This window comes from Orycteropus afer, unplaced genomic scaffold (assembly GCF_000298275.1).
Source record: "Orycteropus afer afer isolate SDZICR_OR568_19922 unplaced genomic scaffold, OryAfe1.0 scaffold00120, whole genome shotgun sequence".
NCBI lineage: Eukaryota > Metazoa > Chordata > Mammalia > Tubulidentata > Orycteropodidae > Orycteropus > Orycteropus afer.
In genome coordinates this window covers 6,987,677-7,013,438 of record NW_006921707.1, presented here as the reverse complement: position 1 = coordinate 7,013,438, position 25,762 = coordinate 6,987,677, and the positions used below count along the sequence as shown (strand labels likewise).

General features: G+C 42.6%; 1 protein-coding gene across 1 annotated transcript in view; it reads left to right on the top strand.

Annotated features, from left to right (window-relative positions):
- Nucleotides 1–23,442, top strand: part of ZNF827 (zinc finger protein 827) — a 211,940-nt gene extending 188,498 nt beyond the window's left edge. Inside the window, 7 exon segments of the mRNA XM_042781433.1 lie at nucleotides 3,974–4,145; nucleotides 6,031–6,197; nucleotides 18,259–18,450; nucleotides 18,814–18,991; nucleotides 22,623–23,091; nucleotides 23,093–23,116; nucleotides 23,164–23,442. Coding sequence (XP_042637367.1) covers nucleotides 3,974–4,145; nucleotides 6,031–6,197; nucleotides 18,259–18,450; nucleotides 18,814–18,991; nucleotides 22,623–23,091; nucleotides 23,093–23,116; nucleotides 23,164–23,442 — 1,481 coding nt within the window.
- The last annotated feature ends 2,320 nt before the right edge of the window (nucleotides 23,443–25,762 follow it).

The window sequence follows — 25,762 nt, the reverse complement described above, 5'->3', positions numbered from 1 at the left end:
CTCTCCTGGTCCAGAGCAAAGAAGAATGAAGAAAACCAAAGACACATGGAAACAATTAGTCCAAGTGACTGGTATACTATGTGATCCTCAGCCTATACAACTATGAGACCAGAAGAACTGGAGGGTGGCCAGCTACCACTGTCAACTACTCGGAGGGGGATCTATGCAGGAGATCCTGGATAGAGAGGGAGAACAATGTGGAACAAAACTCAAAATCATAAAAATGAAAATAAAAGGGACCAGGTTTGCTGGTCTGATAGAGCCTGTTGAAAACCCTGAGACTATGACCCCTAGCTGCCCTTCAGGTCTGGAATCGAACCCACTCCTGTGGCTTCCAGCCAAACAAAAGACAGGCATATGAGCTGAACATTTACATTAGGTAGATACACTCCTTAGATCAATCATGGGAGAATAGAAAGGTTGTGTATGCATAGGGAGACAGCTTGGAGGGTAGGAGTGCATGGGAGGGAAGAACACAGGGAAGAGGTTAACTATGGGGAGGAAGTGGGAGCGGAGCTCTTGCATTGTGGGAAATTGCAGTCAATGTCATGAGACAGTGTATATGAGCTGCTGTATGGAAAATGAATTTGCTCTGTAAACTTTCACCCAAATCACAATAAAAATTTTAAAAAAGGACTCATTGAGTTCTAAGTAGAGTTAATGAGAAAGATACACATTAAGATAAATCCAGAACTCTAAGAAATTTATTGCTCTTGTGTGGAAGGGTACAGAGGATGGAGCTGCACCCTATCCCACTGGCTTTATCTTATTGTTCTGGGTGGAAATAGTGAGAGACAAGAGCACTTGGCAGAGAAACAGTTGCTGTCTTTATTTGATACTAGAGAAATGTGTTTGATTCTGAGCAGTGAAGAAGGGAAGGCAACCAAGTTACAAAGGGGTAAAAAGTAGAAATAAGAGCCCCAGGGTGGTGCAAACAGTTAAGCACTTGATGACTGGGCCAAAAGATTGGTGGTTCAAACCCACATAGAGGTGTCTCAGGAGACAGATCCAGCAATCTTCTTCTGAAAGCTCACAGACTTGCAAATCCTATGGAGCAGTTCTCCTCTGACACGTAGGGTCACCATGAGTTGGAATCAACTCAATGGCAACTAACAACAATGAAGAAAAAATAAATAGTAATCAGTGCTTGTAAAGTACGTGAATACAAAAAGAAATAAGTAAAGTCAATACTAAACGTATGTTGTTGTTATGTGCCGTTAAGTCGGACCGACTCATAGCGACCCCTCCTTGGGTTTCCGAGGCCATATGACTATGGAGGTAGATTGCCCAACCTTCCTTCTGAGGAGTGGCCGGTGGGTTTGAACTGCCAGCCTTCTGGTTAACAGTCAAGTGCCTTAGGCACTACGCTGCCTGAGCTCCTAGTAAACATATAGCAAGATGGAAATAATCAAAATAAAATATTCTAAATTTTACATTTAAGATTTACCTAGTTAGATCAAAAGGAAAAAAAGAAAATCAATACTCAAATTACAGACTTCTGGAAGCAAAGAAAAGACCACTTCATGCCTAAATCTGGAGCAAACACCAACTGCTCTAGTCAGGGAAATGTATACACTTAGATATTTTCATTAGAAGATAAGAAAAACTGAAATAAAGGAACTTAGCATTCATCTTAAGGAATTAGTAAAAGAATCTAGGGCAAAGGAAGGCCATAAAATAGTTCCCTGTAAGCCTGATTAAGAGAAGAAAAGGAAGGAAAAATATTCAGAATGAGAATGAGAAAGGAAACCTAATCATTGATAAACCAAAACCCCAAACCCAACCCATTACTAATGAGTCAATTCCAACTCCTAGCAACCCTATAGGACAGAATAGAACTGGTTCATAGGGTTTCCAAGGCTATAATCTTTATAAAAGCAGACTGCCACAGCTTTCTCCCTGGAGCAGCTAATGGGTTTGAACTGCTGACCTTTCCATTCACAGCAGAGCACTTAACCACTCCACCCTAGGGCTCCTTTAAAGAATTTTAGGAGAATAAAAAAAACACTATAGCAAAAAAAGAAAAAAAAAAAAAAAACTGAAAATTTAGATGACTTAGATAATTTAAGCCAAATTACCAAAATTGGCCCAAACCAAACCACCAAATTCCCTGCCATTGAGTCAATTCCAACTCAACCCACAACCCACAACCCACAACCCCCGCTGGGTTTCCAAGGCTATAAATCTTTATGGAAGCAGATTGCCTTATCTTTCCTCTGCATAGCAGCTGGTGTATTCGAACCACTGACCTGACCTTTTAGTTAGCCTTAACCACCACACCACCAGAGCTCCTTCAAATTGACCCAAAAGGGAGGAAAAATTTTAAGTAGTTATTTTCTCAACAGAATTCTTTTTGAACTTTTGATAACAGCAATTTAAATGTTATTTCTAAGTGATAGAAAAAGATGAAAAGCTTAACAGTTCCCTTTTTAAAGGAAGCACAAACTTAACCCCAAAACTCAACAACCTCAAATTATTATTAAACCAAACACCACTTGCGTGGAGTCAGTTTTGACGCCTGGCAAGCCCACATGTGTCAGAGTAGAACTGCTCCATGGAATTTTAATGGCTGATTTTTTCAGAAGCAGGTTGCCAGACCTTTCTTCCAAGACAATTCTGGATAAGTCAAACTTCCAACTTTTTGATTAGCAGCCAAGCACTTTAACTGATTGCACTGCCCAGGGATGACTCAATTATTATGAATACAAATAAAAATTCTAAATAAAGTCCTATATTTTATCTGCAGTGTAGGGCTTCTCTCCTAGTCCTATAGAGCTACAGACCACCAGCACATCAGGCATTGGGGATCACCTGTAATAATAATGATGACATATATTTTCTTGGAGAAAAACTTTTTTTATGAGTTCCTCATGATATCCCTGTAAAGTAGATGAAACAGGTATCTTTAACCTAAGCAATATAAAGTAAGAAATAAGGATAGAAAATGAAGTTGTTCTTTTTTCTTCTACCACTGTTATCCTTTATCTGTGCATGGAAAGCAAAGGCTGCTCCTTTTACTTTAATTTGCTTGATTAATCAAATGAATTCAGAATGCTACTCTGGAAATGGTCCTACAACATTCATCAGTTTTATGAGAGGATATCCATTAAGAAATTAATTGGAATTTTTTAGTTTATTTATTTAAAACGAAAATTTCCAATTAAATTATTTCACATGAATCATTTTTTTTTTTCCTTTAATTTCATTACTTTTTACTTTCTTGGCTGACCTAGGCCTGCAGCTTAGGGAAAATGGTGAGCCTTCTCTTGCTTATTCACAGTGCTGTGAATGCTGTGTTTCAGCCCCCTTCCTATGCTCACAAGCCCCCGCTGCCACCCACCACCACAACTGACACTTAGGGGCACATGTGCACAAACACAAACACGCACACACAATATTCTTTTAACCCCTGTGGAGTTCACCTTATCAGGAAGAACGGCTTGTAGGTGTCCAGGAAAAAGCTGATAGTGTAGTCACCTTGGGACTTTGTTTTATCTTTGGAAGTATTAATGTAGGAGTGTGCTACTGGGTAAAGACTTAAGTTGTTACTGCTGTTAGCTGCCACTGAGTCAGCCCTGGCTCATGGGTGACCCAGTTGTGATCCATAGAGTTTTCACTGGCTGATTTTCAAAGTAGATTTCCAAGCCTTTCTTCCTAGTCTGTCTTAGTGTAGAAGCTCTGCCCAAACTCGTTGAGTATCATAGCAACATGCCAGCCTCCCACAGGCAGATGGGTGGTGACTGCACCTGAGGTGCATTGGCCAAGTCTCAGACCAGGTCTCCCACATGGAAGGTGAACGTTCTACCACTGAAGCACCTCAAGACTTGTAGATACTTAAAATTCTTTAAGTGTTGGTTATCTTTTTCCTTTTCTGAAATGAGACTTGAACCAGTCTTTCTTTGATACTATTAAGTGATCTCTTGCACAGTGTTGGGAATTCATTTCTGAGAGACCCTTGGTATTTTTCCCCCAGAGGAAAGAAAATACAAATGCCATTTGTGCCCCTATGCTGCTAAGTGCCGTGCAAATTTGAACCAGCACCTGACTGTCCATTCCGTGAAGCTGGTGAGTACAGACGCCGAGGACATTGTCAGCGCCGTCACCTCTGAAGGCAGTGATGGGAAGAAACACCCTTATTATTACAGGTGAGTTGTGGGCGGAATACTCTCATCTACATTTTTCCAACTCCTTTTTTGAAAGTTCTCTGCCTTTGGTGGCGTAGTGCCTAAGGCATTTGACTGTTAACCAGGAGGCTAGCGGTTCAAAGCCACCAGCCACTCCTCGGAAGGAAGATTGGACAATCTACTTCCGTAGTGATACCCCCTCAGAAATCCAAGGAGGGGTTGCTATGAGTCAGATCAGACTCGATGGCAGCGAGTTTGGTTTTTTGGTTTGGTCTGCTAGGGACATAGGATAGGAGGCCCCTTTTCTCAATCAGCATGCTGACCTTCCTTTTTAATTTTTCTTTGCTTGCATTGAACCCTGCAGTTGCACTGACTAATCTCTTGACTTGGGTGGCTCTAGCAGAATTAATTGAAAGCAAAATGGTCTTGGAGATGTCTCTGGGATGGAGCTCCAGAGAGCGGCAGGGCTCTGGAGAGGATTAGCTTTTAGGTCTGTGCAGCTGGGAAGCTCTTGAACATTGTAATTGAACACCTGCCTGCTTCCTAAGAATTATGGAGGTAGGGAAGAAGCTAGGGGAAGGAAATCTTAGAACCCTGATGAAGTAGCTCATATTTTCCTTTAGTTGTGTTGTCCTTCAGTACCTGAAATCTTACATTTTTCTTCCATTTACCAGTCAGCTCTGACTCATAGCTACCATGTATTTCAGAGTAGAACTGTGCTCCAAATGGTTTTCAGTGGCTGCTCTTTCAGAAGTAGATTGCCAGGCCTTTCTTTTGAGGCCCTCTGGGTAGACTCTAGCCTCTGATATTTCATTTAAGCAACAGAGCACATTAACGTTACGTACCACCTAGAAACTCCTTAATCAAACCAAACCCTTTGTCGTTGAGTCAGTTTCAACTCATAGCAACCATATTGGACTGAGTAGAACTAACCCATAGGGTTTCCCAGGCTGTAACTCTTTATGAAAGCAGACTGTCTTATCTTCCTTCTGTGGAGCAGCTGATAGGTTCGAACTGCTGAACACTTAACCACTGCACCCCCAGGGCTCCTTAGGGACTCCATAATACCACCCCCCCCCCAAAAAAAAAAAAAAAAAAAACCAACCCTCACTGCTATCAAGTAAATTCTGATTCACAGCAACCCACTGGGTTTCCAAGGAGGTAAATTGTCACAGAAGATCACCCATCTTCCTTCCTTGGAGTAGCTGACAGGTTTGAACCACCACCCTTCTGGTTATCAGTCAAATGCCTTAGGTGCTACACCACCATAGTGAACCATCAATCAGAATTTGATTTGGTTGTTAGAGATCTGAAGTTTCGGTCTCTCGTGTGACTCTTGCCTTCAAGATATGCCATATAGATTGGTGGAAGCTTGCTTTTGACAAAATGTCTCTATGAAAGGGTGGCTTCTATCAGGAGTTGTTACAGGGATGGCTGGCTCCTGCCCAGAGTGCCATACGATGGTCTGTGTGCTTCCGTTGCTATACGGGAAGGATTCCAGAGCCAGCGAGAGACTCCTGGGGTGTGCAGAGCACTCCAGGTTTATCAGTGTACCGGCACCACTAAATATCTTGGCAAGGCTGTGCTACCTCTCTCTGCCCAAAGGAATCAGTTAGGTGATGTGCAGCATCTGGATTCTGTAGTTTTTAATTAACTTTATGATTATTTAGCATCATTATAGCATGTATGGGATTGTTACATTATGCTGATACTTAATCTCTTTGGCATGGTGACCACTTCCCAAGGCGTACTAGCAAGCAGGATTTTCTAGTGCAAAGCCTTTTGGTGGAGAAAAAAAATGTACAATTCCAGTTTTCTGAGAGTATGCCATATAAATGGGTAGTCTGCATTTGAAGTACATGTGATTCTTCTCTGCCCCCTTCTTCTCTTTCATTCTCTCCTATAGTTGTCATGTGTGTGGATTTGAGACTGAGCTCAATGTCCAGTTTGTCAGCCACATGTCACTCCACGTGGACAAGGAGCAGTGGATGTTTTCCATCTGTTGTACTGCCTGTGACTTCGTCACCATGGAGGAAGCAGAGATAAAGGCTCACATTGGCACCAAGCACACAGGTGACCATTTCTGCCCATCTTCCTCCGCCTTCTCTCCTCTATCCCCTATCATCCTAGAGTGCCTGTCTACTTGACAGAAGCATCCCCACCTCTGTGAGATGTCAGTGTTTCCTTTCTCAGAAGGAAGGACATTCACACGGTAGCAGCAGCCTAGTTCCCTTTAGCTGCAATGCTGTTGCCAGGTATGGCATATGTCTTGCTGAACTGAAAGGCTCATAGGCTCAGATGCAATCAAGAAGCACCAGGCTGTCTGCTTGTTCTTCATCCTCTTTCTCTTCCTCTTCATCATAGGTGGTAGTGGTGTTGTTGTTGTTGTTGTTATGTGCCGTTGAGTCAGACCCGACTCATAGCGACCCCTCCTTGGGTTTCTGAGGCAGTATCACTATGGAAGTAGATTGCCCCATCTTCCTTCCGAGGAGTGGCTAGTGGGTTTGAACTGCCAGCCTTCTGGTCAGCAGTCAAGTACTTTAGGCACTACACTACCAGAACTCCCCATTAAGTTCTTATGATGTTGCAGGCTTGTGTCTTTACATGCTATATCTCTTTAAGCCTCTGAGGTAAACACTATTATTATCCCATTGTGTTGTTGTTAGGAGCTCTGGTGGTGTAGTGCCTAAGACATTTGACTGCTAACCAGAAGGCTGGTGGTTCAAACCCACCAGCCACTCCTCAGAAGGAAGATTGGGCAATCTACTGCTATAGAAATACCACCTCGGAAACCCAAGGAGGGTTCACTATGAGTTGAATCTGACTTGATGGCAGTGAGTTTGGTTATTTTTTTTTGGTTATGTGGTTATTAGTTGTCATCAAGTGGGCTCTGACTGATGCTAACCTTATATATGACAGAACAAGATGTGCCTTGTCCTGTACCATCTTCACATTATTGATACATTGGAGTGCATTGTTGTCAGTTCAGCTCATGGAAGTTTTCCCTCATTTTCACTAACTCTGCTTTACCTGCTGTGATGCCCTTTTCTGGAAATTGGTCTTTCCTAATGATATGTCCAAAGTAAGTGAGCCAAAGACTCACCATCCTCCCTATTAAGGAGTGTTCTGGTTGTGTTCTAAGACTGACTGTTCATCTTCTGTCAGTCCGCGGTATACTCAGTATTCTTTCACATCAGTTATTCTGCTTCCTTCTTCATTGCCAAGCTTTCACAGGCATATGAGACGATTGCCAAGACCTTGGCTTAGGTCAGACACATCTTAGTTCTCAGAGTGAGAAACCACATGTCGTTTGATTCCTTGATGTTGATTCAAGTAGAATATAAAAACTGACAACTTCAGTCTTTTCTTCATGTGTCATAATATTGCTTATCGGTCCGTATCCCACTATGTAGATGGAGAAGTTGAGGCATGACAGGTGAGACAGTGTGTTCGGGGTCATGTAGCATGGGTGTGACTACAGAAGCTCAGACCAGATCAGTTTTAATTGCAGAGCCTTCTCTCTGTATCATTGTTGTTCTGGCAGCCTCATGCAACACTGGCCATTTGGCAGAGGTTTGAACCTTGCTGTGTTGCTTTTCCTGGGCTCAGCACACCCATTTCTGCAGGTTCCATTCCTATCCCATAAATCTGCAACCTTGACACTCTCAATGATGATGCATGCCATGTCTGTTCAAGGGGAAGGAAAAACAGATTCTCCTTAAACAAGTCACTCTTAGGCCATGACCAAGACATTGCCAAGGCTCCCCTTTCCTTTAAGGCTCTTACCATTCTGGTTAACTTCTTCTATTTAATCATGTTAGCATTTTGACTTCACAGTGTAATTATACTCTCACAACTGATGGTTACAAATGACACTGGTGTAGAGTCATTATAATGTGAGAATGAGGATGCAATCCCCCTGCATTTGCAGTGCTTACACAGTAAGAGCTGATGCTGCTAATGGCCAGCCCTTGGTGTTGGGTCAGCCCCTCACATCATCGGCACTTGGAGCCCTCTGGACAGGGAATTTTCCTGACAGTTGTGCTGACAATGCACAGGCCGAGAAGGATCTATCTGAGCTTCTCTGGCCGCTCTGGCTCCATAGTGCCAACAGCAATAAAAGCTTGTTTTTGTCAGCAAATTGAGCAGATATGACTTGGAAGTCTGCAGAGACCCATTAGGCTGAGTGAGAAGGTGCCATTTTTACAGTTGGTTGTCTGGCCATAACCATATTAGCACTGTGGGCAGCAGGTGAGCTGGGAAGCCCACATTGAAGACAAATTAAATTCAGCGTTTTGGAGTGGCTGAAAAGTGGGGGAAAGGCTGGGCTCTTTTCCATTTCCACTGGCTCTTCAGAGATTCTTTTTTTTTTTCTCTTTCAACTCTTTCCTGCTACGCCTCCATTCTCCTACCCTCCTGCACCCCAAAAGGTACTTGAATCCAGCAGAACACCTTCCTCCCTCCCTCTCTGCTGCACAGCCTTCTGAGCCCCCCACCTCAAGGAAACCATAGAAACTATAATGACTGCAAAGATATTGAGTTTATAATCGTTAAATGTCATCAATGGACTCTTCACATTTAGAACCAACCATTGCAAACATACTCACCTGATAGTCACAGGAAACACAGCAAAGATCTTGTTTCCTCTGAAGTGTTGGGGTTCCTTGTTGAGCTGGGAAGAATGTTCTCATATATTTAATATGGAGAGCCACGAGTCAATACATTAAAGAAGCTTCTTTAATACAGTAGGTGACATTGAATATATTCTTCAAGTTGTACGACCATTCTCACCTTCTCCTTTTCTGAGTTGTTCCTTCTCCATTAATGTGAACTCATTGCTCCCTAAGTTTCCTATCTAATCTTCCACATTGCTGTTGTGGATTTGATCCCATCTGTTGTTATCACTCACTGCTGTTGAGTCGGTCCCAACTCACAGCGACCCCTCCTTGGGTTTCCAAGGCAGTATCTCTGTGGAAGTAGATTGCCCAGTCTTCCTTGTGAGGAGTGTCTGGTGGGTTTGAGCCACCTGCCTTCTGGTTAGCAACCATATGCCTTAGGTACTACGCCACCAGAGCTCCTCATCTGTTGTTAGGTGCTGTCAAATCAGTTCCAATTCATAGTGACCCTCTGTACAACAGAACAAAACGTCTGTCTCTGTACCATCTTCACAGTCATTGCTATGCTTGAGCCCGTCATTGACAGACACTCTGTCAATTCATCTTACTGAGGGTCTTGCCCTGTTTTGCTCACCCTCTACTTTTGCAAGCATGATTGGTCCTTTCTGACAACGTGACCAAAGTATGAGAGACAATGTCTGACCATTCTCACATCTAAGGAGCATTCTGACTATACTTCCTCCAAGACAGATTTGTTCATTCTTCTAGCAGTCCATGGTACATTCAGTATTCTTCACCAACTATAATTCAAATGCATCGATTCTTCTGTGGTCTTCGTTATTCATTGTCTAGCTCTCACATGCATATGAGGCTATTGAAATATCATGGCTAGGGTCAGGTCCACCTTAGTCTTCAAAGTGAAGACTCTTGATCTTGATCCCATGTAGATAGGTCTTGAAAGTATGTAGTGCTCATGGCAGACATTTTTTACTGATTAAGCTGGTTTTAAGAAGACTTTCAGGGAATATTTTTGGTTTAAGGTTTAAAGTTTATATCAGGGCAGCAGTTTCAGGAGCAAATTTCTTTTTAAAAGGGCCAGGTGATAAATATTTTGGAGTCTCTGCATAGTGCAAATGATTGAATACTCAACTACTAGCTGAAAGTTGGTAGTTCCAAACCTACCCATAAGCACCTCAGAAGATAGCCCTGGCAATCTCTTCTGAAAGGTCACAGCCTTGAAAACTCTAGGGAGCAGTTGTACTCTGGACAAATGTGGTTGCCATTTAGAATCGACTTGATGGCAATTAACAACAAAAAATAAGTACTTTAGGCTTTCAGGCTACAGTCTCTATCGCTACTACTCAACTCTGCCCTTGAATATCCATAGACAATACATAAATTAATGAGCATGGCAAAAGCCAAGCCAAACTCACTGCCATCTAGTCAATTCTGACTCTTAGCAACCCCCATTGGGTTTCCAAGGCTGTAAATCTTTACCTAAGTAGATTGTCTCATCTTCCTCTTACAGAGCAGGTAGTAGGTTTGAATTGCTGACCTTCTGGTTAGCAGCCAAATGCCTTAACAACTATGCCACCTGAGCTCCATAATGGGTAGGGAAGTATCCCGATAAAACTTTATTTATAAAAATAAGGGGTCAGATTTGGCCCTAGGGCTGTAGTTTGCTGACCTTTTTTTATAAGTAAATGGCCTCAAAACCACAGTTTCCTGTATTTAGCTGAAGTTTAGTTGTTGTTTGAATTTGACCCAAAATGTATCAGTCTAAACTTTTAAATTAATAAGCTGTATCATTTCAGAGATATGATACATACAGAAATTAGTGTGCTATATAATGTGTATAATCTTACATATTCTTAAGCATAGAGAGCTTGACTGCCAAAGTCGCTGCTTTGTCGCCAGCACCTAGAAGAGCCACTTACTCAGCACATACGTGTGCTTCATAAGAAAATTACTCAGACGTGGTCATAGCCTCAACACTTCAGTGTATTGACTTACTTTTCTGTTTGTTTGTTTAGAAGTTGCTTTGTATGGAGTAAGAGACATTGAATTCTAGACCAGGGTTCTAGACCCAGAATTACCATAAATAGCACTGTCAGTGTAGGAATGCTTTTAACTTCTCTAGACCTCCATCGTAGTTTTTTTTTTTTTTTTTTAATGAGCAGGAGGTGTCCTATAGGCCTAAGACTCTCCCATTCTATGAGTCTGGTTCTTTAATTTAACCTGTCTCAGGAAAATGCATGTTGTCATCTTCAGCTTTTTCTCTCAGTACCTTAGGAAATACACAGTCCTTTCGTGTTACCTAAGTAAAGTTGGGATCTACAGAATGGGCTTTATTCAACACAGCACATTTTCAGTTAGTCTCCCACAGAACTCACGTACCTTCTCATACTTGCTTCAGTTACTCTAACCCAAGGCACACTTGTGCTTGTGGCACTTGCTTAGGAGGAGTCTGCAGAACTGTCCTCTGTCAGGATGTTTCTTCATAGTCACCTCTCTTTATCCCCTTTCTCCCACTCCCTGGCTCCTTGTCCCTGCAGAGAAAAATTCTCTGGTACATGTGTCTTCTGCAATGCAGATTTTGCTGCAGTTTTGAAGCATTGCAATGAATGGCACTGACGAATCTGAATAGCTATTTGGGAAATTAACTGTCAATACCTCACCTCACCCCAACATCAAAATAAAGTTCCAAACGAAATAGAGCCAGTGGAACCAAAGCAACCCTAGAAAAGCTAGAAGAAAATAGACTACTTAGCAAGCTTACACAGTGACAAGGATTTGGAAAAGTGTGAGACAAGAGATCACAGAGGAAAAGATGAAGCAGTTTGACATTCTTCTATTTGCACAAGAAAAAAAAAGAAGGAAACCAGTTTGAAAAATTGTATTTGTGAAAATGGCAAAAAGTTAATATATTTAAGAGAAAATTCCTATCAGCTGATAAGAAAAACCTCCAGGCTTCTAATTAAAGAATTTGTCAAGGATAACAGTTCAAAATAAAAGAAATAAGACTAATATGAAACACAAGGAAAAAATGCTTTACCTCATTACCAATCAAATTAAAACTCAAGGCTGACTTATGTCTCCCCTGTTATGTTAGGAGGCTGTTCCGTTATATTACCTATGGTTGTTGGAATGTACTCATATGTTGCCATGGTCCTCAAAAATGATTTAAATCTCTTTGGAAACTAATTAGGCAATATATACTTAAAGGCTTAAAAATGCAATGCCCTTAACATACTACATAAAACATTGTTCTACCTCCTACTTTGGCAAGTAGCAACTGGGATCTTAAAAGCTTGCAAGCAGCCATATAAATGCAACGATGGGTCTCTCCTAGTCCAGAGCAAAGAAGAATGAAGGAAACCAAAGATTCATGGAAACAGTTAGTCCTAGCGACTGGTACACTATGTGATCCACAGCCTATATGACTATGAGACCAGAAGAACTAGATGGTGCCTGGCTACCACTGTCTACCACTGTCAACCACTTGGAGGGGGATCTATATAGGAGATCCTGGATAGAGAGGGAGAACAATGTGGAACAAAACTCAAAATCATAGAAATGAAAATAAAAAGGACCAGGTTTGCTGGTCTGAGAGAGCCTGGTGGACTATGACCCCTAGCTGCCCCTCAGGTCTGGAACTGAACCCACACCTGTGGCTTCCAGCCAAACAAAAGACAGGCATATGAGTTGAACATTTACCTGAGGTAGATACACTCCTTGGAGAGATCAACCATGGGAGAAAGAAGGGCTGTTTATGCACAGGGAGACAGCTCAGGGGGCAGGAGTACATGGAGGGATGGACAGGGAAGAGGTAACTATCAGGAGGAAGTGGGAGGGGAGTTGTTGCATTGTGATAAATTGTAGTCAATGTCATGAGACAAAGTGTATGTAAACTGTTGTACGGAAAGTGAATTTGCTCTGTAAATTTTCACCCAAATCACAATAAAAATTAAAAAAAGAATATCAGATAATGCATCCCCCCCAAAAAAAAATGCAAATGCTCTTTGACCCGGTAATTGCACTGCCAGGAATTTATCTTAGGGAAAAAAAAATTCAACTAGTGGAATGCTAATTGTAAGTTAAATTTTAATTTAAAGAAATATTTAAGTAGGGTAAGATCAATCCACTTGTGGTAGTTAAGTTTGTGTGTCAGCTTGGCTGGGCCTGGTTGAGTGGCTGGGCAGCTGGATGTAGGATTCTCCATGATGAGACTGGTAATCAACTCCATGGTGGAATCTTCTGTGAGCAGCTAAGTAGCTGCCTTAGGGATGTGGTCTGCTTCCTGTATATAAGCAGAAGCCTTGGGGAATGGTGTTTAGCTTATGGCATGCTTGAACCCTGAGTATAGCCGTGTCGTTGTTCAGCAGCCTGCCCCAACCTTGGGACTTTCAATGGACTTGAATTAATGGCCTGCTGTGGTTTGGTAACATCAGGACTGTGCCTTTTTACTTGTCAACCTTGGGCTTGTCAGTGTCAGCAGCCAGTAGCTGTCTGAGTGAAGAAAAATCCTCTAGCTTCAGTGGACCCAGAGCAGAAGGCAGAGCCGAAGCCCAAGGTTTGAGGGGTTTTCACTCAGCCCTTAGAGCCTGACACTTTGAACTCAAACTTAAAGTGTCCAAACTGTAAGAGCATAAACTCCTATTTGTTAAAGCCATCCCATTTGTAGTATCTTCTGTTAGAGTGGCATTAGGTAACCGAAACATCACGTAATAGAATTCATACTATCATTTAACACAATTAATTCATAAATATTTTCATAACTACTTTTTGAGAGCCAAATATGTACCAGGCACATAGTGTATAAAACAGCATGAGAAAATGTTAATAGCTATAGTAATAGTATTATTAGAATGCTTATCATGTGCCCAGTTACTATACTTAATGCTTTACATATAAAAACTCATTTAGCACAAAAGCCATTTGACGCAGGTGCTGATATTATCCCAGTTTTGTAGTTCAGATAATTGGGCCACTGAGTTAAGTGTCTTGTCCAAGGTCACACAGCTAGCTACTAAGTGGCACAGGTGAGATTCAAATTCAGGCATTCTGAATCTTAAGTCCTCATTCTTAACCACTACTGTGTAGTCAAAACAATTGAAAAATAGATGCTTCTTAAAATATGAAAAGAAAGTACACTAAAAATGTAGTGGTGTTTGTATTGAGGCAAGATGATAAGCCATATTTTATTATTTCAATTTTTCAAATTATAAAATATTTAAGTTTTTCTTTTAGATTTTTTTCACTTGGCTGTCTTAATGCAGGAGGTGACAGAACGTATGCACTGGTGTCCCTCACCAAGAATCTTTGTAATGTTGCAAAATAATTGACCACTGGGATCATAGTTAGCCTTGGATTTAGATGGTAAGAACCCCCGGCTCACTCCCTGTGGATAGAACAAAAGAAGATGAGGCCCAGAAGCAGGGGGTGCTGTTTGGACTTGGGAGTACAGATCAAGCAAGCTGTGTCACCGAGTGGCTGACCTGGCACCCTTGATATTTATGAATTTATTAACTTAGGGAGCTCTGCCCAGTGCCTTAAAAGCCTGAAGGCATTTTTAAAGACAGTAATTAAAACTAATGTTTTAATACTAAAAACGAATTTAAAGTAATCACTTAAAATGTTCTATTGATAAGGCTAGTCTTAGAAGATAGATTTGGGGAAGCAGTATCAGGGATTCAGGGCCCCACTAAAAAATGGCCCATTTGTCTATAATTAAAGGAGGTCTAGTGGTGCAGTGTGGCTAAAGCATTCAGTTAGTAACCAAAAGGTTGGTGGTTTGAACCCATCAGCCATTGAGGCAGTCTGTTTCCGTAAAAATTTACAGCTTTGAAAATCCTAAGGGGGCAGTTCTACTCTGTCTTATAGGGTCACTAGGAGTCAGAAATGACTCCGTGGCAATGGGTTTTGGTTTGGTCTACAGTTGGTTAGGTGTTTAGGTAAGAGGCTAACAGTAGTGGTAGTAACTTTAACAAAGCTGCCTTGTATCAGGAGAAGACCATGCTATTATAAAGGCCTTTTCCATCCCTCCTGGTGTGTTTGTAAGTGATGTCATGTAAGTGTCTGTGCAGGAACCTAGCTCAGGTTGAATAGGAACAAAATTTGAAAAATTATGAAGTGAATTAAGAGTTGTCTGCACTGGATATAAGTGGCTTTCAAAACTAATGAGATTTGAAAGGTTTGTAAATGGATTTATGTCTTTTTTCCTAAAAAAAAAAAAATGTGTTTTAATTGCACAAGTAATTCTTGGTTACCGTAGAAAAAATTTGCAAAATAAGAGAAAACAAACACAAGTATAGTGCGGATAACTCCACACTGTAGATGTAACTCACTGTCATAGCTTGGTTCCTGGTTGCTGGTGAGTTGATTCTGACTCCTGGCGACCCCAGGTGTGCAAAGTGATCTTTCAGGAAGACATTTTATGCCTGCATATAATCTATGATTTACTTTTTAATCTTCTAAAAAGAATTCCTGGAGTTTACAATCACTAGCCTGCTTAATTGACTTAAAGGGAACTAAAAGAACAGTTTCCCTATGTTTTGTTATCCTAACCTAAATCTAAGGAGCTCTGGTAGCATAGTGCCTAAGGCATTTGACTGCTAACCAGAAGGCTGGAAGTTCAAACCCACCAGCCACTCCTTGGAAGGAAGGTTGGGTAAGCTACTTCCATAGTGACACTGCCTTGGAGACCCAAGGAGGGGTCGCTATGAGTCAGGTCTGACTCGATGGCACATAACAACAACAACCACCTAAATCTATGGGATTGCATTGAATCTACAGATCAGTTTGGGGAGAATGGACCTGTTAACAATATTGAGTCATCTGACCAGTGAACAAGGAAGGTATAGCACTCCAGTTATTTAATGTTTATAATATACATCTTTAATGTATCACAGTGTATCAGTATACACATGTGGTACTTCACATGGAGTACTTCACATGTAATATAAGAACCTTATAATAGTATACTTCTGTTTCTCCCCTTCTTGCCTTTATGTTAGTGTTGTCATACATTTTACTTACATGTTATAAACCCTACAATACATTATTATTAATCTTGCTTTTTATTACCTTTTAAAGAGATTTAAATATTAGGAAAAACTTACTACCCGTGTAGTAATTATGCTTTCTGATGCTCTTCATTCCTTTCTGTGGATGCGATGTACATCTGGTATCATCTTCCTTCTTCTGGAAAGGTTTCTTTAAACATTTCTTATAATGTGGGCCTACTGATGATAATTACTTATAGCTATCTTATGTCAACTTTTCTTTTAATTTTGCCTTTGTTTTTGAGACATTTTCACTGAGTATAAATTTTCAGGGTAACAATTTTTTATTTCAGTGTGCTTTAAAAATGTCACTCCACTCTCTTCTCACTTGCATTGTTTCTAGTGAGAAATCTGCTGTCATCCTTATCTTTTTTCTCTGCATATAAATGTCATTTTTCCTCCGGTAGCTTTTAAGATTTTCTTTTTATTAGCAGTTTTGAGCATTTTGGTTATGATATCTCTTGGTGGTGTTTTCTTCATGTTCTTTGTGCTTGGTATTCATTGAACTTCTTGGGTCTATGAGTTTATGATTTTCTTCAAATCTGGAAAATTTTTGGCCATTTCAACTTTTTTTTTTTCTGTTCTCCCCATCCCCCAACCAGGAACTCCAATATAACTTACATTAAGCTGACCAAAGGCATCCCACAGCTCTCTGATACTCTATTTTTTGGTAATTCTTTTTTCTCTGTGTATTTCATTTTGGGGAACTCTGGTGACATAATGCCTAACATTTGACTGCTAACCAGAAGGCTGGTGGTTCAAACCCACCAGCTACTCCTCGGAAGGAAGATTGGGAATCTACTTCTGTAGAGATAACGCCATGGAAGACCAAGGAGGGTCACTTTGAGTCAAGATCAACTCGACAGCACTGAGTTTGAGTTTTTTTGGTTTATTTCTTTTTGAGTAGCATTTATGCTGTTATCTTCAAGTTCACTAGTCTCTCCTTTTGCCATGTCTAAAATGCCAGTAATCCCATCCAGTATGTTTTTCATCTCAGCCAGTATAGCTCTTGTCTCTAGAAATTTGATTTGGGTCTTTTTTCATATATCTTCTTTGCCTCTACTTAACTTTTTGAACATAAGCAACACAGTTATAATGACTTATTAATGTCCTTGTCTGCCCATTCTAACATCTGGGTCAGTTTTGATTGAATGATCATTTTCTACATTTTTGATTGTGTTTGCTTGCTTCTTTGCATGCCTGATAATTTTTGTTTTATGCCAGTCTTTGTGATTTTACCTTGTTTGATGCTGGATATTTTATATTTCTATAAATATTCTTGATCTTTGTTCTGAGATACAGTTACTTGGAAACTTTGATCCTTTTGGGTCTTCCTTTTATAATTTGTTAGACAGGTCCAGAGCAGAGCTCCATCTATGGCTAATTCTTTGTTACTACTAAAAGACCTTCTTGAGCTTTCTACCCAATGCCCTGAAGTAGGAGTTCTTCCAATCTAGCTGGTGGAAACTGGCACTACTTTTAGTCGTGTATATGTGCCAGGCACTGTACTCTAAGCCTTTTAAATCATTTTCTCTCCACACATGTTTTGATTCATATTCAGTTGAATATTCAAGAGGGACTCTTTCAGGTCTTTAGAGTTATTTTTGTGTGCTGCTTTCTTCTCTCCAGTACTGTCTTGCAAAGTCTAGCCTCATTGATCTCCTTATACCCTCAACTCAAGGTGTTTTTCGGGCTCCACCGAAAGGCTGCACTGCAGTCTCTGTACAATCAGACAGCTCACCTCTTGTTTCTTGTTATTCACAGGTTGCTCTTCTTCATTTCCTAATGTCCAGTACTATGAAAAACACTGATACAGTTTGCCTGTTTTTTTTTAGTTGTTGCAGTAAGAAGAATGTGGCCCCTCATACATTCTACTTGAGTGGAAGCAGAAGTCTCTGATGCTAGATTTTAATGGCCTATTGACATGTTTACTCCACTTCAAGGGTACAGGGAGGTAGTCCAGTGCAATTGAGGAGAGCATGGGCTGCAGAGTCAAACCAACTGGGCTCACATCTCTCCTCTGCCATTTCCTAGGCCAAGTTAACCTCTCTGTGCCTCCATTACCTCATCTGTATATGGGGATGATAATAATTGTGCCTCATAGAATAATACAGTTAAAGTATAACACAGTTCCTGGAACTTGGTTACGTGTTCAGTACATTTTAGCTGTTGTCATTTTAAATATAGTGAGACCTCAGTAAACATTTGTTGAGTGAATGAATGCCTGCTTTTGGCCGTAAGTACCATGAGTGTTACCACCATAGGTGCACCTGTAATTCTAGTGAGTGCACTGGAGAGAGTTGGAAAACTCAGCCTTGTGCTGCCCGAATTAGGGTGCATCAATGATACACAGACACGCACACACACCCAATCACTGTTAGTCCTAAAGGTTGTCTTTTCCTAAGTAAGCAGACATAGGTGGAGTTTTTTAAATTTAATTTAATTTTTTTTTAGGGGAAGACAGGAAGACCCCCAGCGAATCAAATAGCCCTTCTTCATCCTCCCTGTCAGCTCTGAGTGATTCAGCCAATAGCAAAGATGACTCAGATGGCTCTCAGAAAAACAAGGGCGGGAACAACCTGCTGGTCATCTCCGTTGTGCCTGGGAGCCAGTCCTCACTGAATAGTGAGGAGAAGCCAGAGAAAGGTAAGGGAAGAAGTGGATGTGGTCTACTCAGCCCTCCTCACTCTAAGGTGACCCAGTTTTGAGAATAGTTCTGTGATGGAGTTGGTGTCGGAAAGCAGATAATAGGCCCAGGATGCAGTATAATATGCATCACCTAAAATTGGATTTCCTTTGGTTTGGTCTGTACCTACATATAGATGGAAGAAGGGAAAGGTTGACAGACTCTGAAGCTGCACATTTAACTCCTTTTAACACGGAGAGGCAGGGAACAGTGGCTGGAGGGGCATAGCTGGGTGGAGTGGGAGGAAGGGGGATCTCGGCCCCACTTCTGCCTTCCTGTCTCTCTGCCCCATGCACCTGTACACCCAGCTTCGGTCCTTTCAGGGTTCGAATGTGTTTTTTGCAACTTTGTCTGCAAGACGAAGAACATGTTTGAGCGCCATCTACAGATACACCTCATCACCCGGATGTTTGAGTGTGACGTGTGCCACAAGTTCATGAAGACCCCCGAACAGCTGCTGGAGCATAAGAAATGCCACACTGTCCCCACCGGTGGGCTCAAGTAAGGAAAGCAAGTACAGAACCTTTTACTGCGTTGTTACTAAACACCCCTTCCCCTTCCCTGTCCCATCCTCTCCCCTGAAGGTTTTGGGTTCTTGGAGAGAGGGAGAGCTTGGTATGTGGAGAGTTAGGCACTTCTGCTGCCTTTAGCTAGCTGTGGATTAGACCTATCCCCCAGGGATCAACAGACGTTGTCAGCAGGAGAATCCATTTCACAGATATCCTGGGATGCAGGGTAGGGAAGAAGATGTGTTGGATCAGCCCCACCTGCAAGAGTAGAATCATCCTACATCGTTGAGTTTTGTTCAGACTTAATGCTAATGATGGACTCGGGTTATTGTTCCCAAGTGTAAATCACTACTCTTTCACTGCAGTTCACCATCTCTAGTTTTAGATGATTTGCCATTTATCTTTTGAATAAACATGACCATCACCTCATCCCTACTCCACCCATAAAAATTGAAACCTTGGCAGTTCAAATAAGCAGGAGGCAACATTTCTCATGGAAAGATCACATGCCTCATGTCTTCTTGCAAACACTCTGCATACCTCTCCAGGAACTAGAATTGGGATCTCCTTCGTTGAGCCTTCATGAGATCTGACATTGCCAGTCACACGTTGACCCCCTAATATATATACCCAAAGACCTAGATGACCTATAGCATCATTAACCAATACTTACAAGAAGCCAACTGGTCCCAAGTGAAACTAATCAGTTATTGTCATATGTACAATGTGGCTGGCTTTGTATTAGGTACTAAAGAGCAAGCAAGGAATAAACTATAATTTCCACACTCAGGAAATGTGTGTCCTAGCATTATGAGAAGTTCATCATCCCAGTGATTCTCAATTCAAAGTCCCTATTGATAAGGCACTTGTGGTCTAGTAAAGATAAAGAAGCATATGTAATGGACACAGAGACAATGCTACTTTCATGGCATAACTATGTAATTTTAGTTGAAATGATAATACAATTAAAAGAATGGAAAATTATTGAATCGAATACAACGTTGGAGGAAACTTTTGCTTTAAAATGCTCTCATCTTTGAATCTCACAACCTGCCAGAGAGGTGGCATAAGCCTCCTAAATGGATGACAGATGGACAGACCCACAAGGAAGACTCTGAGCATCCAGTGTCAGGGGCAGCACAGACTAGCTCCCCTAGTGGGCCAGGGGGACCTTCCTCAATAACTTGCCCAAATAGAAGAGTCAGGAAGCAGGAGCTACTGTTGAATTCCATTTTGTTTCACTCTCTGGTACACTTAAGAGGGAGAAGAGGTGGGAATTAGAGAAGGTGAGGGAAGGGGGGTGGTTATAAATCAGAAAACACGATAGAAGGGAGATGTGTGGCCAGAGTTTATTTGGGAATTTTATTTGGTTTGTCCCCACCCCTACCCTGTCCCTTTTTAAATACTTATATACTCTTAAAAAAAGAAAAAAGAGAACAATTTTTTTTTGTTGTGGACAGACTAGTGCTCATTGCCCTTCCCAGTAGCCCAGTCACACCTGTTAACTTTGCAGCACCTGCCGGTCGTGGCTTTGCCAGTCAGCCTTTCCTCAGGGCCCTGAGAAATCCCGAGCCTCTGAACCCGTTGGGGAGAATGCACAGTGAACTCTGATGCTTTTGCTGGTCCAGCCACTTCCCGTGCGGTGCTAACAGTCCCCTGTGTAATAGTTTATGTTCTAGGATGACCAAGTAGAAGAATACTTTGAAAAAATTGATAATGCCTTCTGGCTATACAGTGAGTCTTCGTTTTGTTTTGCTTTGTTTTGTTTTCTTTTGCCATATCTGCGAATTAATTTGCCTGAGAGAATGTCTTTAAGATAAATCCTGGGAGCACGGAAAACCCTTAGCAGTTTGCCTGAGCAGTGAAAGAAAGATGGAGCTGTGGGTCACAGAAATGTCCTTAAAATGAAACAGACTGCAGATGTCTCAATTGCTTTTCTGTGATGGAACTGCTTGTACTCTATATCCTGTTCATAATGCAGATCGAATAAGATTATACTATTATTTTTCTTTTGCCGTAGCTCAGGACAGTGGTGAGTGTCAGACTCCTCTAGGTAAGGCCCAGCTTGGCGTAGGGGTTGTGTGTGCACCTGACCTGGGAATGGGCTTTATATTTCTCTCGTGTGCACTCTTCTGTGAGCTGAGGTTCAAAGGCTAACGGCGAGCTTGGCGCTGAGGAGGCAGTGCACGGTGCACTTGGTTGTGTTGGGCTCTGCTGAACACCTCTCCAAACCCTCAGAGGACAATTCACTCTTGGCCCCTGCCCTGCAGCTGCCAAGGAAGAGTCAAGGCAGCCACTTTTGCATTTGCATTCTTGTTTCAAAGAGTACAAACACTACAATTATCATATAAACCACTGACTCAAGCTTGGCGGCTTCTAAGGGAGAAGCTCAGCAGATTTTGTAAATATGCCTTAACTGCTCCTCCCAACCCCTCTGGGCAGCCTGGGGGTTGGTGGTAGTGTATCCTCATGCAAAGGATGGAGAAACCTAGGCACCTAGAGGCCCAGAGTGTCCAGCCAGAGCCCGATGAGGGGATGGAGCTGGGACTGAAATCTGCCCTTCTAGAACCTACCTAAGCTATGTGTAACCAAAAAAAACCAAACTCACTGCCATCGAGTCAATTCTGACTCATAGCAACCCCCTTTGGGTTTCTGAGGCGGTAAATCTTTACAGAAATAGATTACCCAGTCTTCCTTCCATGGAGTGGCTGGTGGGTTTGAAACACCAACCTTCTAGTTAGCAGTCAGATACCTTAGGCATTATGCCAAGTACTGAATCTGTGTTTCCCAAGTGCCCTCACCTGCTGAGTACTCTACCAAGCACTGCAGAGAATACAGAAAAGTGTAAAATATGCTCCTGCCCTCTGAGAATTTACCATCCAGTTGGATTATTATTATTTCTAGGACACAATAATGTCCTAATGTCTTCAAACTCCTTTTATCCCTCATTAGTAGATGGGATGGTGGGTGGGCTGCCTTCCCGGGCCCTGACATAGTCCGTATTTTCCTTTCCTGATAGAGAGCAAGTATGCTTTACAAGTACACATGCACACACTCACACACAGAGAGAGACACACAGAGGCCTTCTCATCCTAACCACCCTTTAATAAGCACGATTCTGACCCCTGTGACTTTCTGTTTGCTGGAGGTAGCTCTCCCCCTACAAGCTGTTCTTTAAAACCTCTTAGCCTTTCTGCGTGTGCTTGGTGTGGTGCATGAAAAGTCGATTCTTTGTGTTGCTCCCATGTAGAGGGGAGGTCGTGAGGTTTAGACCTCTGCTATGTCTGGTGGGGCGTGGGGAGGGAGCCAAGGGGATGGGAGGGGGTGGAGGGGAGCGACAGCTTATTTACTCCTCACACTTTCTCTGTGCCCCCTCAAGAGGGTTGGTGTCAGTAGATCCAGAATAGGCTGAGTGTACCTCGTCAGAGCTCCTTGTTAGCTGGGAAAAGCCAAAGGGGATCCTCTCAGCCCCTGAGAGGCAGCAGGGCTGGGCTGGACAGGGCAGGCCAGGCCTTGGAGTTTGGAGGGTGGGTTGGGAGGAAGATTGGTGAGGAGAGGGGTAGCAGTGAACAAGCCACAGAACCTCCCTGGCTGAACCTTCCTTCCATTCCTTCTCCCGGCAGGTGCCCATTCTGCATTTATTCCACCAATCGCCCTGCCGCCATGGAGTGCCACCTCAAGACCCACTACAAGATGGAGTACAAGTGCCGGATCTGCCAGACGGTGAAGGCCAACCAGCTGGAGCTAGAGACGCACACCCGGGAGCATCGCCTCGGCAACCACTACAAGTGCGACCAGTGCGGCTACCTGTCCAAGACCGCCAACAAGCTCATCGAGCACGTGCGTGTCCACACCGGGGAGCGGCCCTTCCACTGTGACCAGTGCAGCTACAGCTGCAAGCGCAAGGACAATCTCAATCTGCACAAGAAGCTGAAGCACGCCCCACGCCAGACCTTCAGCTGCGAAGAGTGCCTGTTCAAGACCACACACCCTTTCGTCTTCAGCCGCCACGTCAAGAAGCACCAGAGTGGGGACTGCCCTGAGGAGGACAAGAAGGGCCTATGTCCAACCCCCAAGGAGCCAGCTGGCCCTGGGGCCCCGCTCCTCATCGTGGGGAGCTCCCGGAATCTCTTGTCTCCCCTGTCGGTCATGTCCGCCTCACAGGCTCTGCAGACCGTGGCCCTGTCGGCTGCCCACAGCAGCAGCTCAGAGCCAAACCTGGCACTCAAGGCTCTGGCCTTCAATGGCTCCCCTTTGCGCTTTGACAAGTATCGGAACTCGGATTTTGCCCATCTCATTCCCTTGACAATGTTATACCCCAAGAACCACTTGGATCTCACATTCCACCCTCCCCGACCTCAGACTGCACCTCCTAGCATCCCTTCACCCAAACACTCCTTCCTTGCCTATCTCGGACTAAGAGAAAGAGCAGAGACTGTCTGAGGGCAGCCATGCTCTATACCAAAAACAAAGACAAAAAAAAAAAGGAAAGGAAAAAAAATACCACAAAACTTAAACACAACCCCAGCAGGTGTATGTTGCTGCAAAACCCACAGACCCCTCTCCTCCCCGGGTCTGAACCACATGTACTGTATATCTTTAGTAAGGAATAGAGAATTGGCTCTGTGTGTATACCTATTGCATTGACATGAAAGCTGCTTTATTCAGTCTTCAGAGAGGTGACCTACTGCATACTTCTACCTTCAGAGGCATGCCTCCCAGCCACCCACCTCCCACTCTTCACCCCTTCTGTGTACTTTTCTCTTAAAGGAATTTTGTCTCATTCAACCCTCAAGAGAGTGTCCTTAATAGCAATCAGCACTTGTAAGATTATCTACCAGTGCATTTTGTTTTCTGTTGGGTGAATGGGGTGTGTGGGCATTTGTGGATTCTGAAAGAGAAGGCCGTGTGTCGTGTGCCATGACATTTCCACCGCACCTTCTTGGTACTGGCTCACTTAACAATGATGAACATTCTTTGCCCTCCTGGGTTGTTCATCTACTCCAGTCTCTCCCTGAACTCCTTCAACATCTTTCCTTCTTGATTTTATGGCTACAGAGTGGTAGGGCCTGGTGCATAGTTGGGGAAGGCATGGTAGACATCTACAGTGCTGCTGGAGATTTCTGACAGAGTGCTGGCAACCTTGAGCCCCAGTCTTCTTTGGTTATAAAGATGCGAGGAATCAAGTGACCCATCCTGGAAGAAATATCTTGCAGCACTGCAGCTAACATCCTAAAAGTTAAAGGTATGTGTGTCCGTATGTATACAATGTGTATGGTTACACACACCGTGCATCATTTTTTAAGGGCAGATTTTATATATATATATATGATGTATTAATTCAGTGGTTACCATTTGTTTGCAGGAAAAAAAAAATTGTATGAGTGAAAACTTTTATGATTGAGAATTCTAGCCAAGGAGATTAAAAAGAGGTTTGGATAAATTCTGGGTATAAATGCTCAGACTAAAAAAAAAAAAAAAAAAGCAGTTTTGCACAGTGCTTTGGTCTTGCACTAATTTTGTTTCTCATCTGCAAAAAAAAAAAAAAAAACACATAAAATAAAAGGAAGAAAATGTACCTTTTATATGGAATGAGTAGATTGTACGTTTGAAAATTTAGTCCCAACCTCTTTGACACAACAAAAAGGTGCTGTTTACACCTAAGGTTCAGTTTATGCCCCTGAGAAGTTTCCATTGTGTTTGCAGATCCTCTGGCTATAGCAGTATCCTCCATGTTATTAGTAATTCTGTATTCCATTTTGTTCACGCCTGGTAGATGTAGCCTGCTAGGAGGCTAACTTTGTACTTATTTAAAGCTCTTATTTTGTGGTCATTAAAATGGCAACTTACGTACAGCACTTTATTGCAGCAGGAAGCAGACGTGGATCAGTTGTGTGGCCCTTTGCTAGGCTTAAAAGGCAATGGGTGATTTAAAAAGGAAAAGAATCTTGGGCTGAATATGTTAATTACTTTGTATTTTTAAGACGACAGAATTTCCAGTATGAACAGGCTGAAAGAGCAGGAAGAAATGTGCTTTGTATAATAATGGGAAGTTTGGAATATGAAAGTTTATATATTATTTATCTATTGAAGGACTCGTGTACAGGAGGAATGCTTTCTTACTGTGTTGCTGTTTTCCATCATGTGTTCCCCTAGAGTTGCAACTCCCCTCCACCCCATCTGTTCCACCAGGGGAAAATAAAAGCATCCCTCATTTTCTTCCTCCAGTCAGTTTGTATCACTGAGAGACCCCTCTAAATTAGTACGGTTCCCCGGAAGCCAGAGACTGTACTGTCTGTCCACATCCTTGTCTCTCCTCCTCTTCTCTGCACCCAGCCCCTTCCCCCAGACCTAGCAGATGTACAACACTTCCCTCTGCCAGTCACCCAGCCACCGAGGAGGGCCAGCTCGGTGCCCTGGCAAACCTGTTTACACTAAGGAGATGTCCCCTGGGCCAGGAGACCAAGCCAGCTAGGGCAGGAAACCTCTGCCCCCACAGTCATTCTCCAGCAGAGACATTCGTTCTGGGCCATGTTGGAAATGCTGTTCAAATGCACATCAACCTCTCAGTAAAAGACACTATAGACAGTCCTGGACAATACACTCCAAGAATACTGAACTTACGTGTGGGCTGGGTTTTTTAAAGTAATGTCTTTATCCCCATATAATGGAGAATGTGCCACTTGGCTAATGATGTGCTTTCAAAATGACAAGTTCAGTGATGACAGGAATGAGGGCCACAGGGATCCCACAGAGGCTGGCA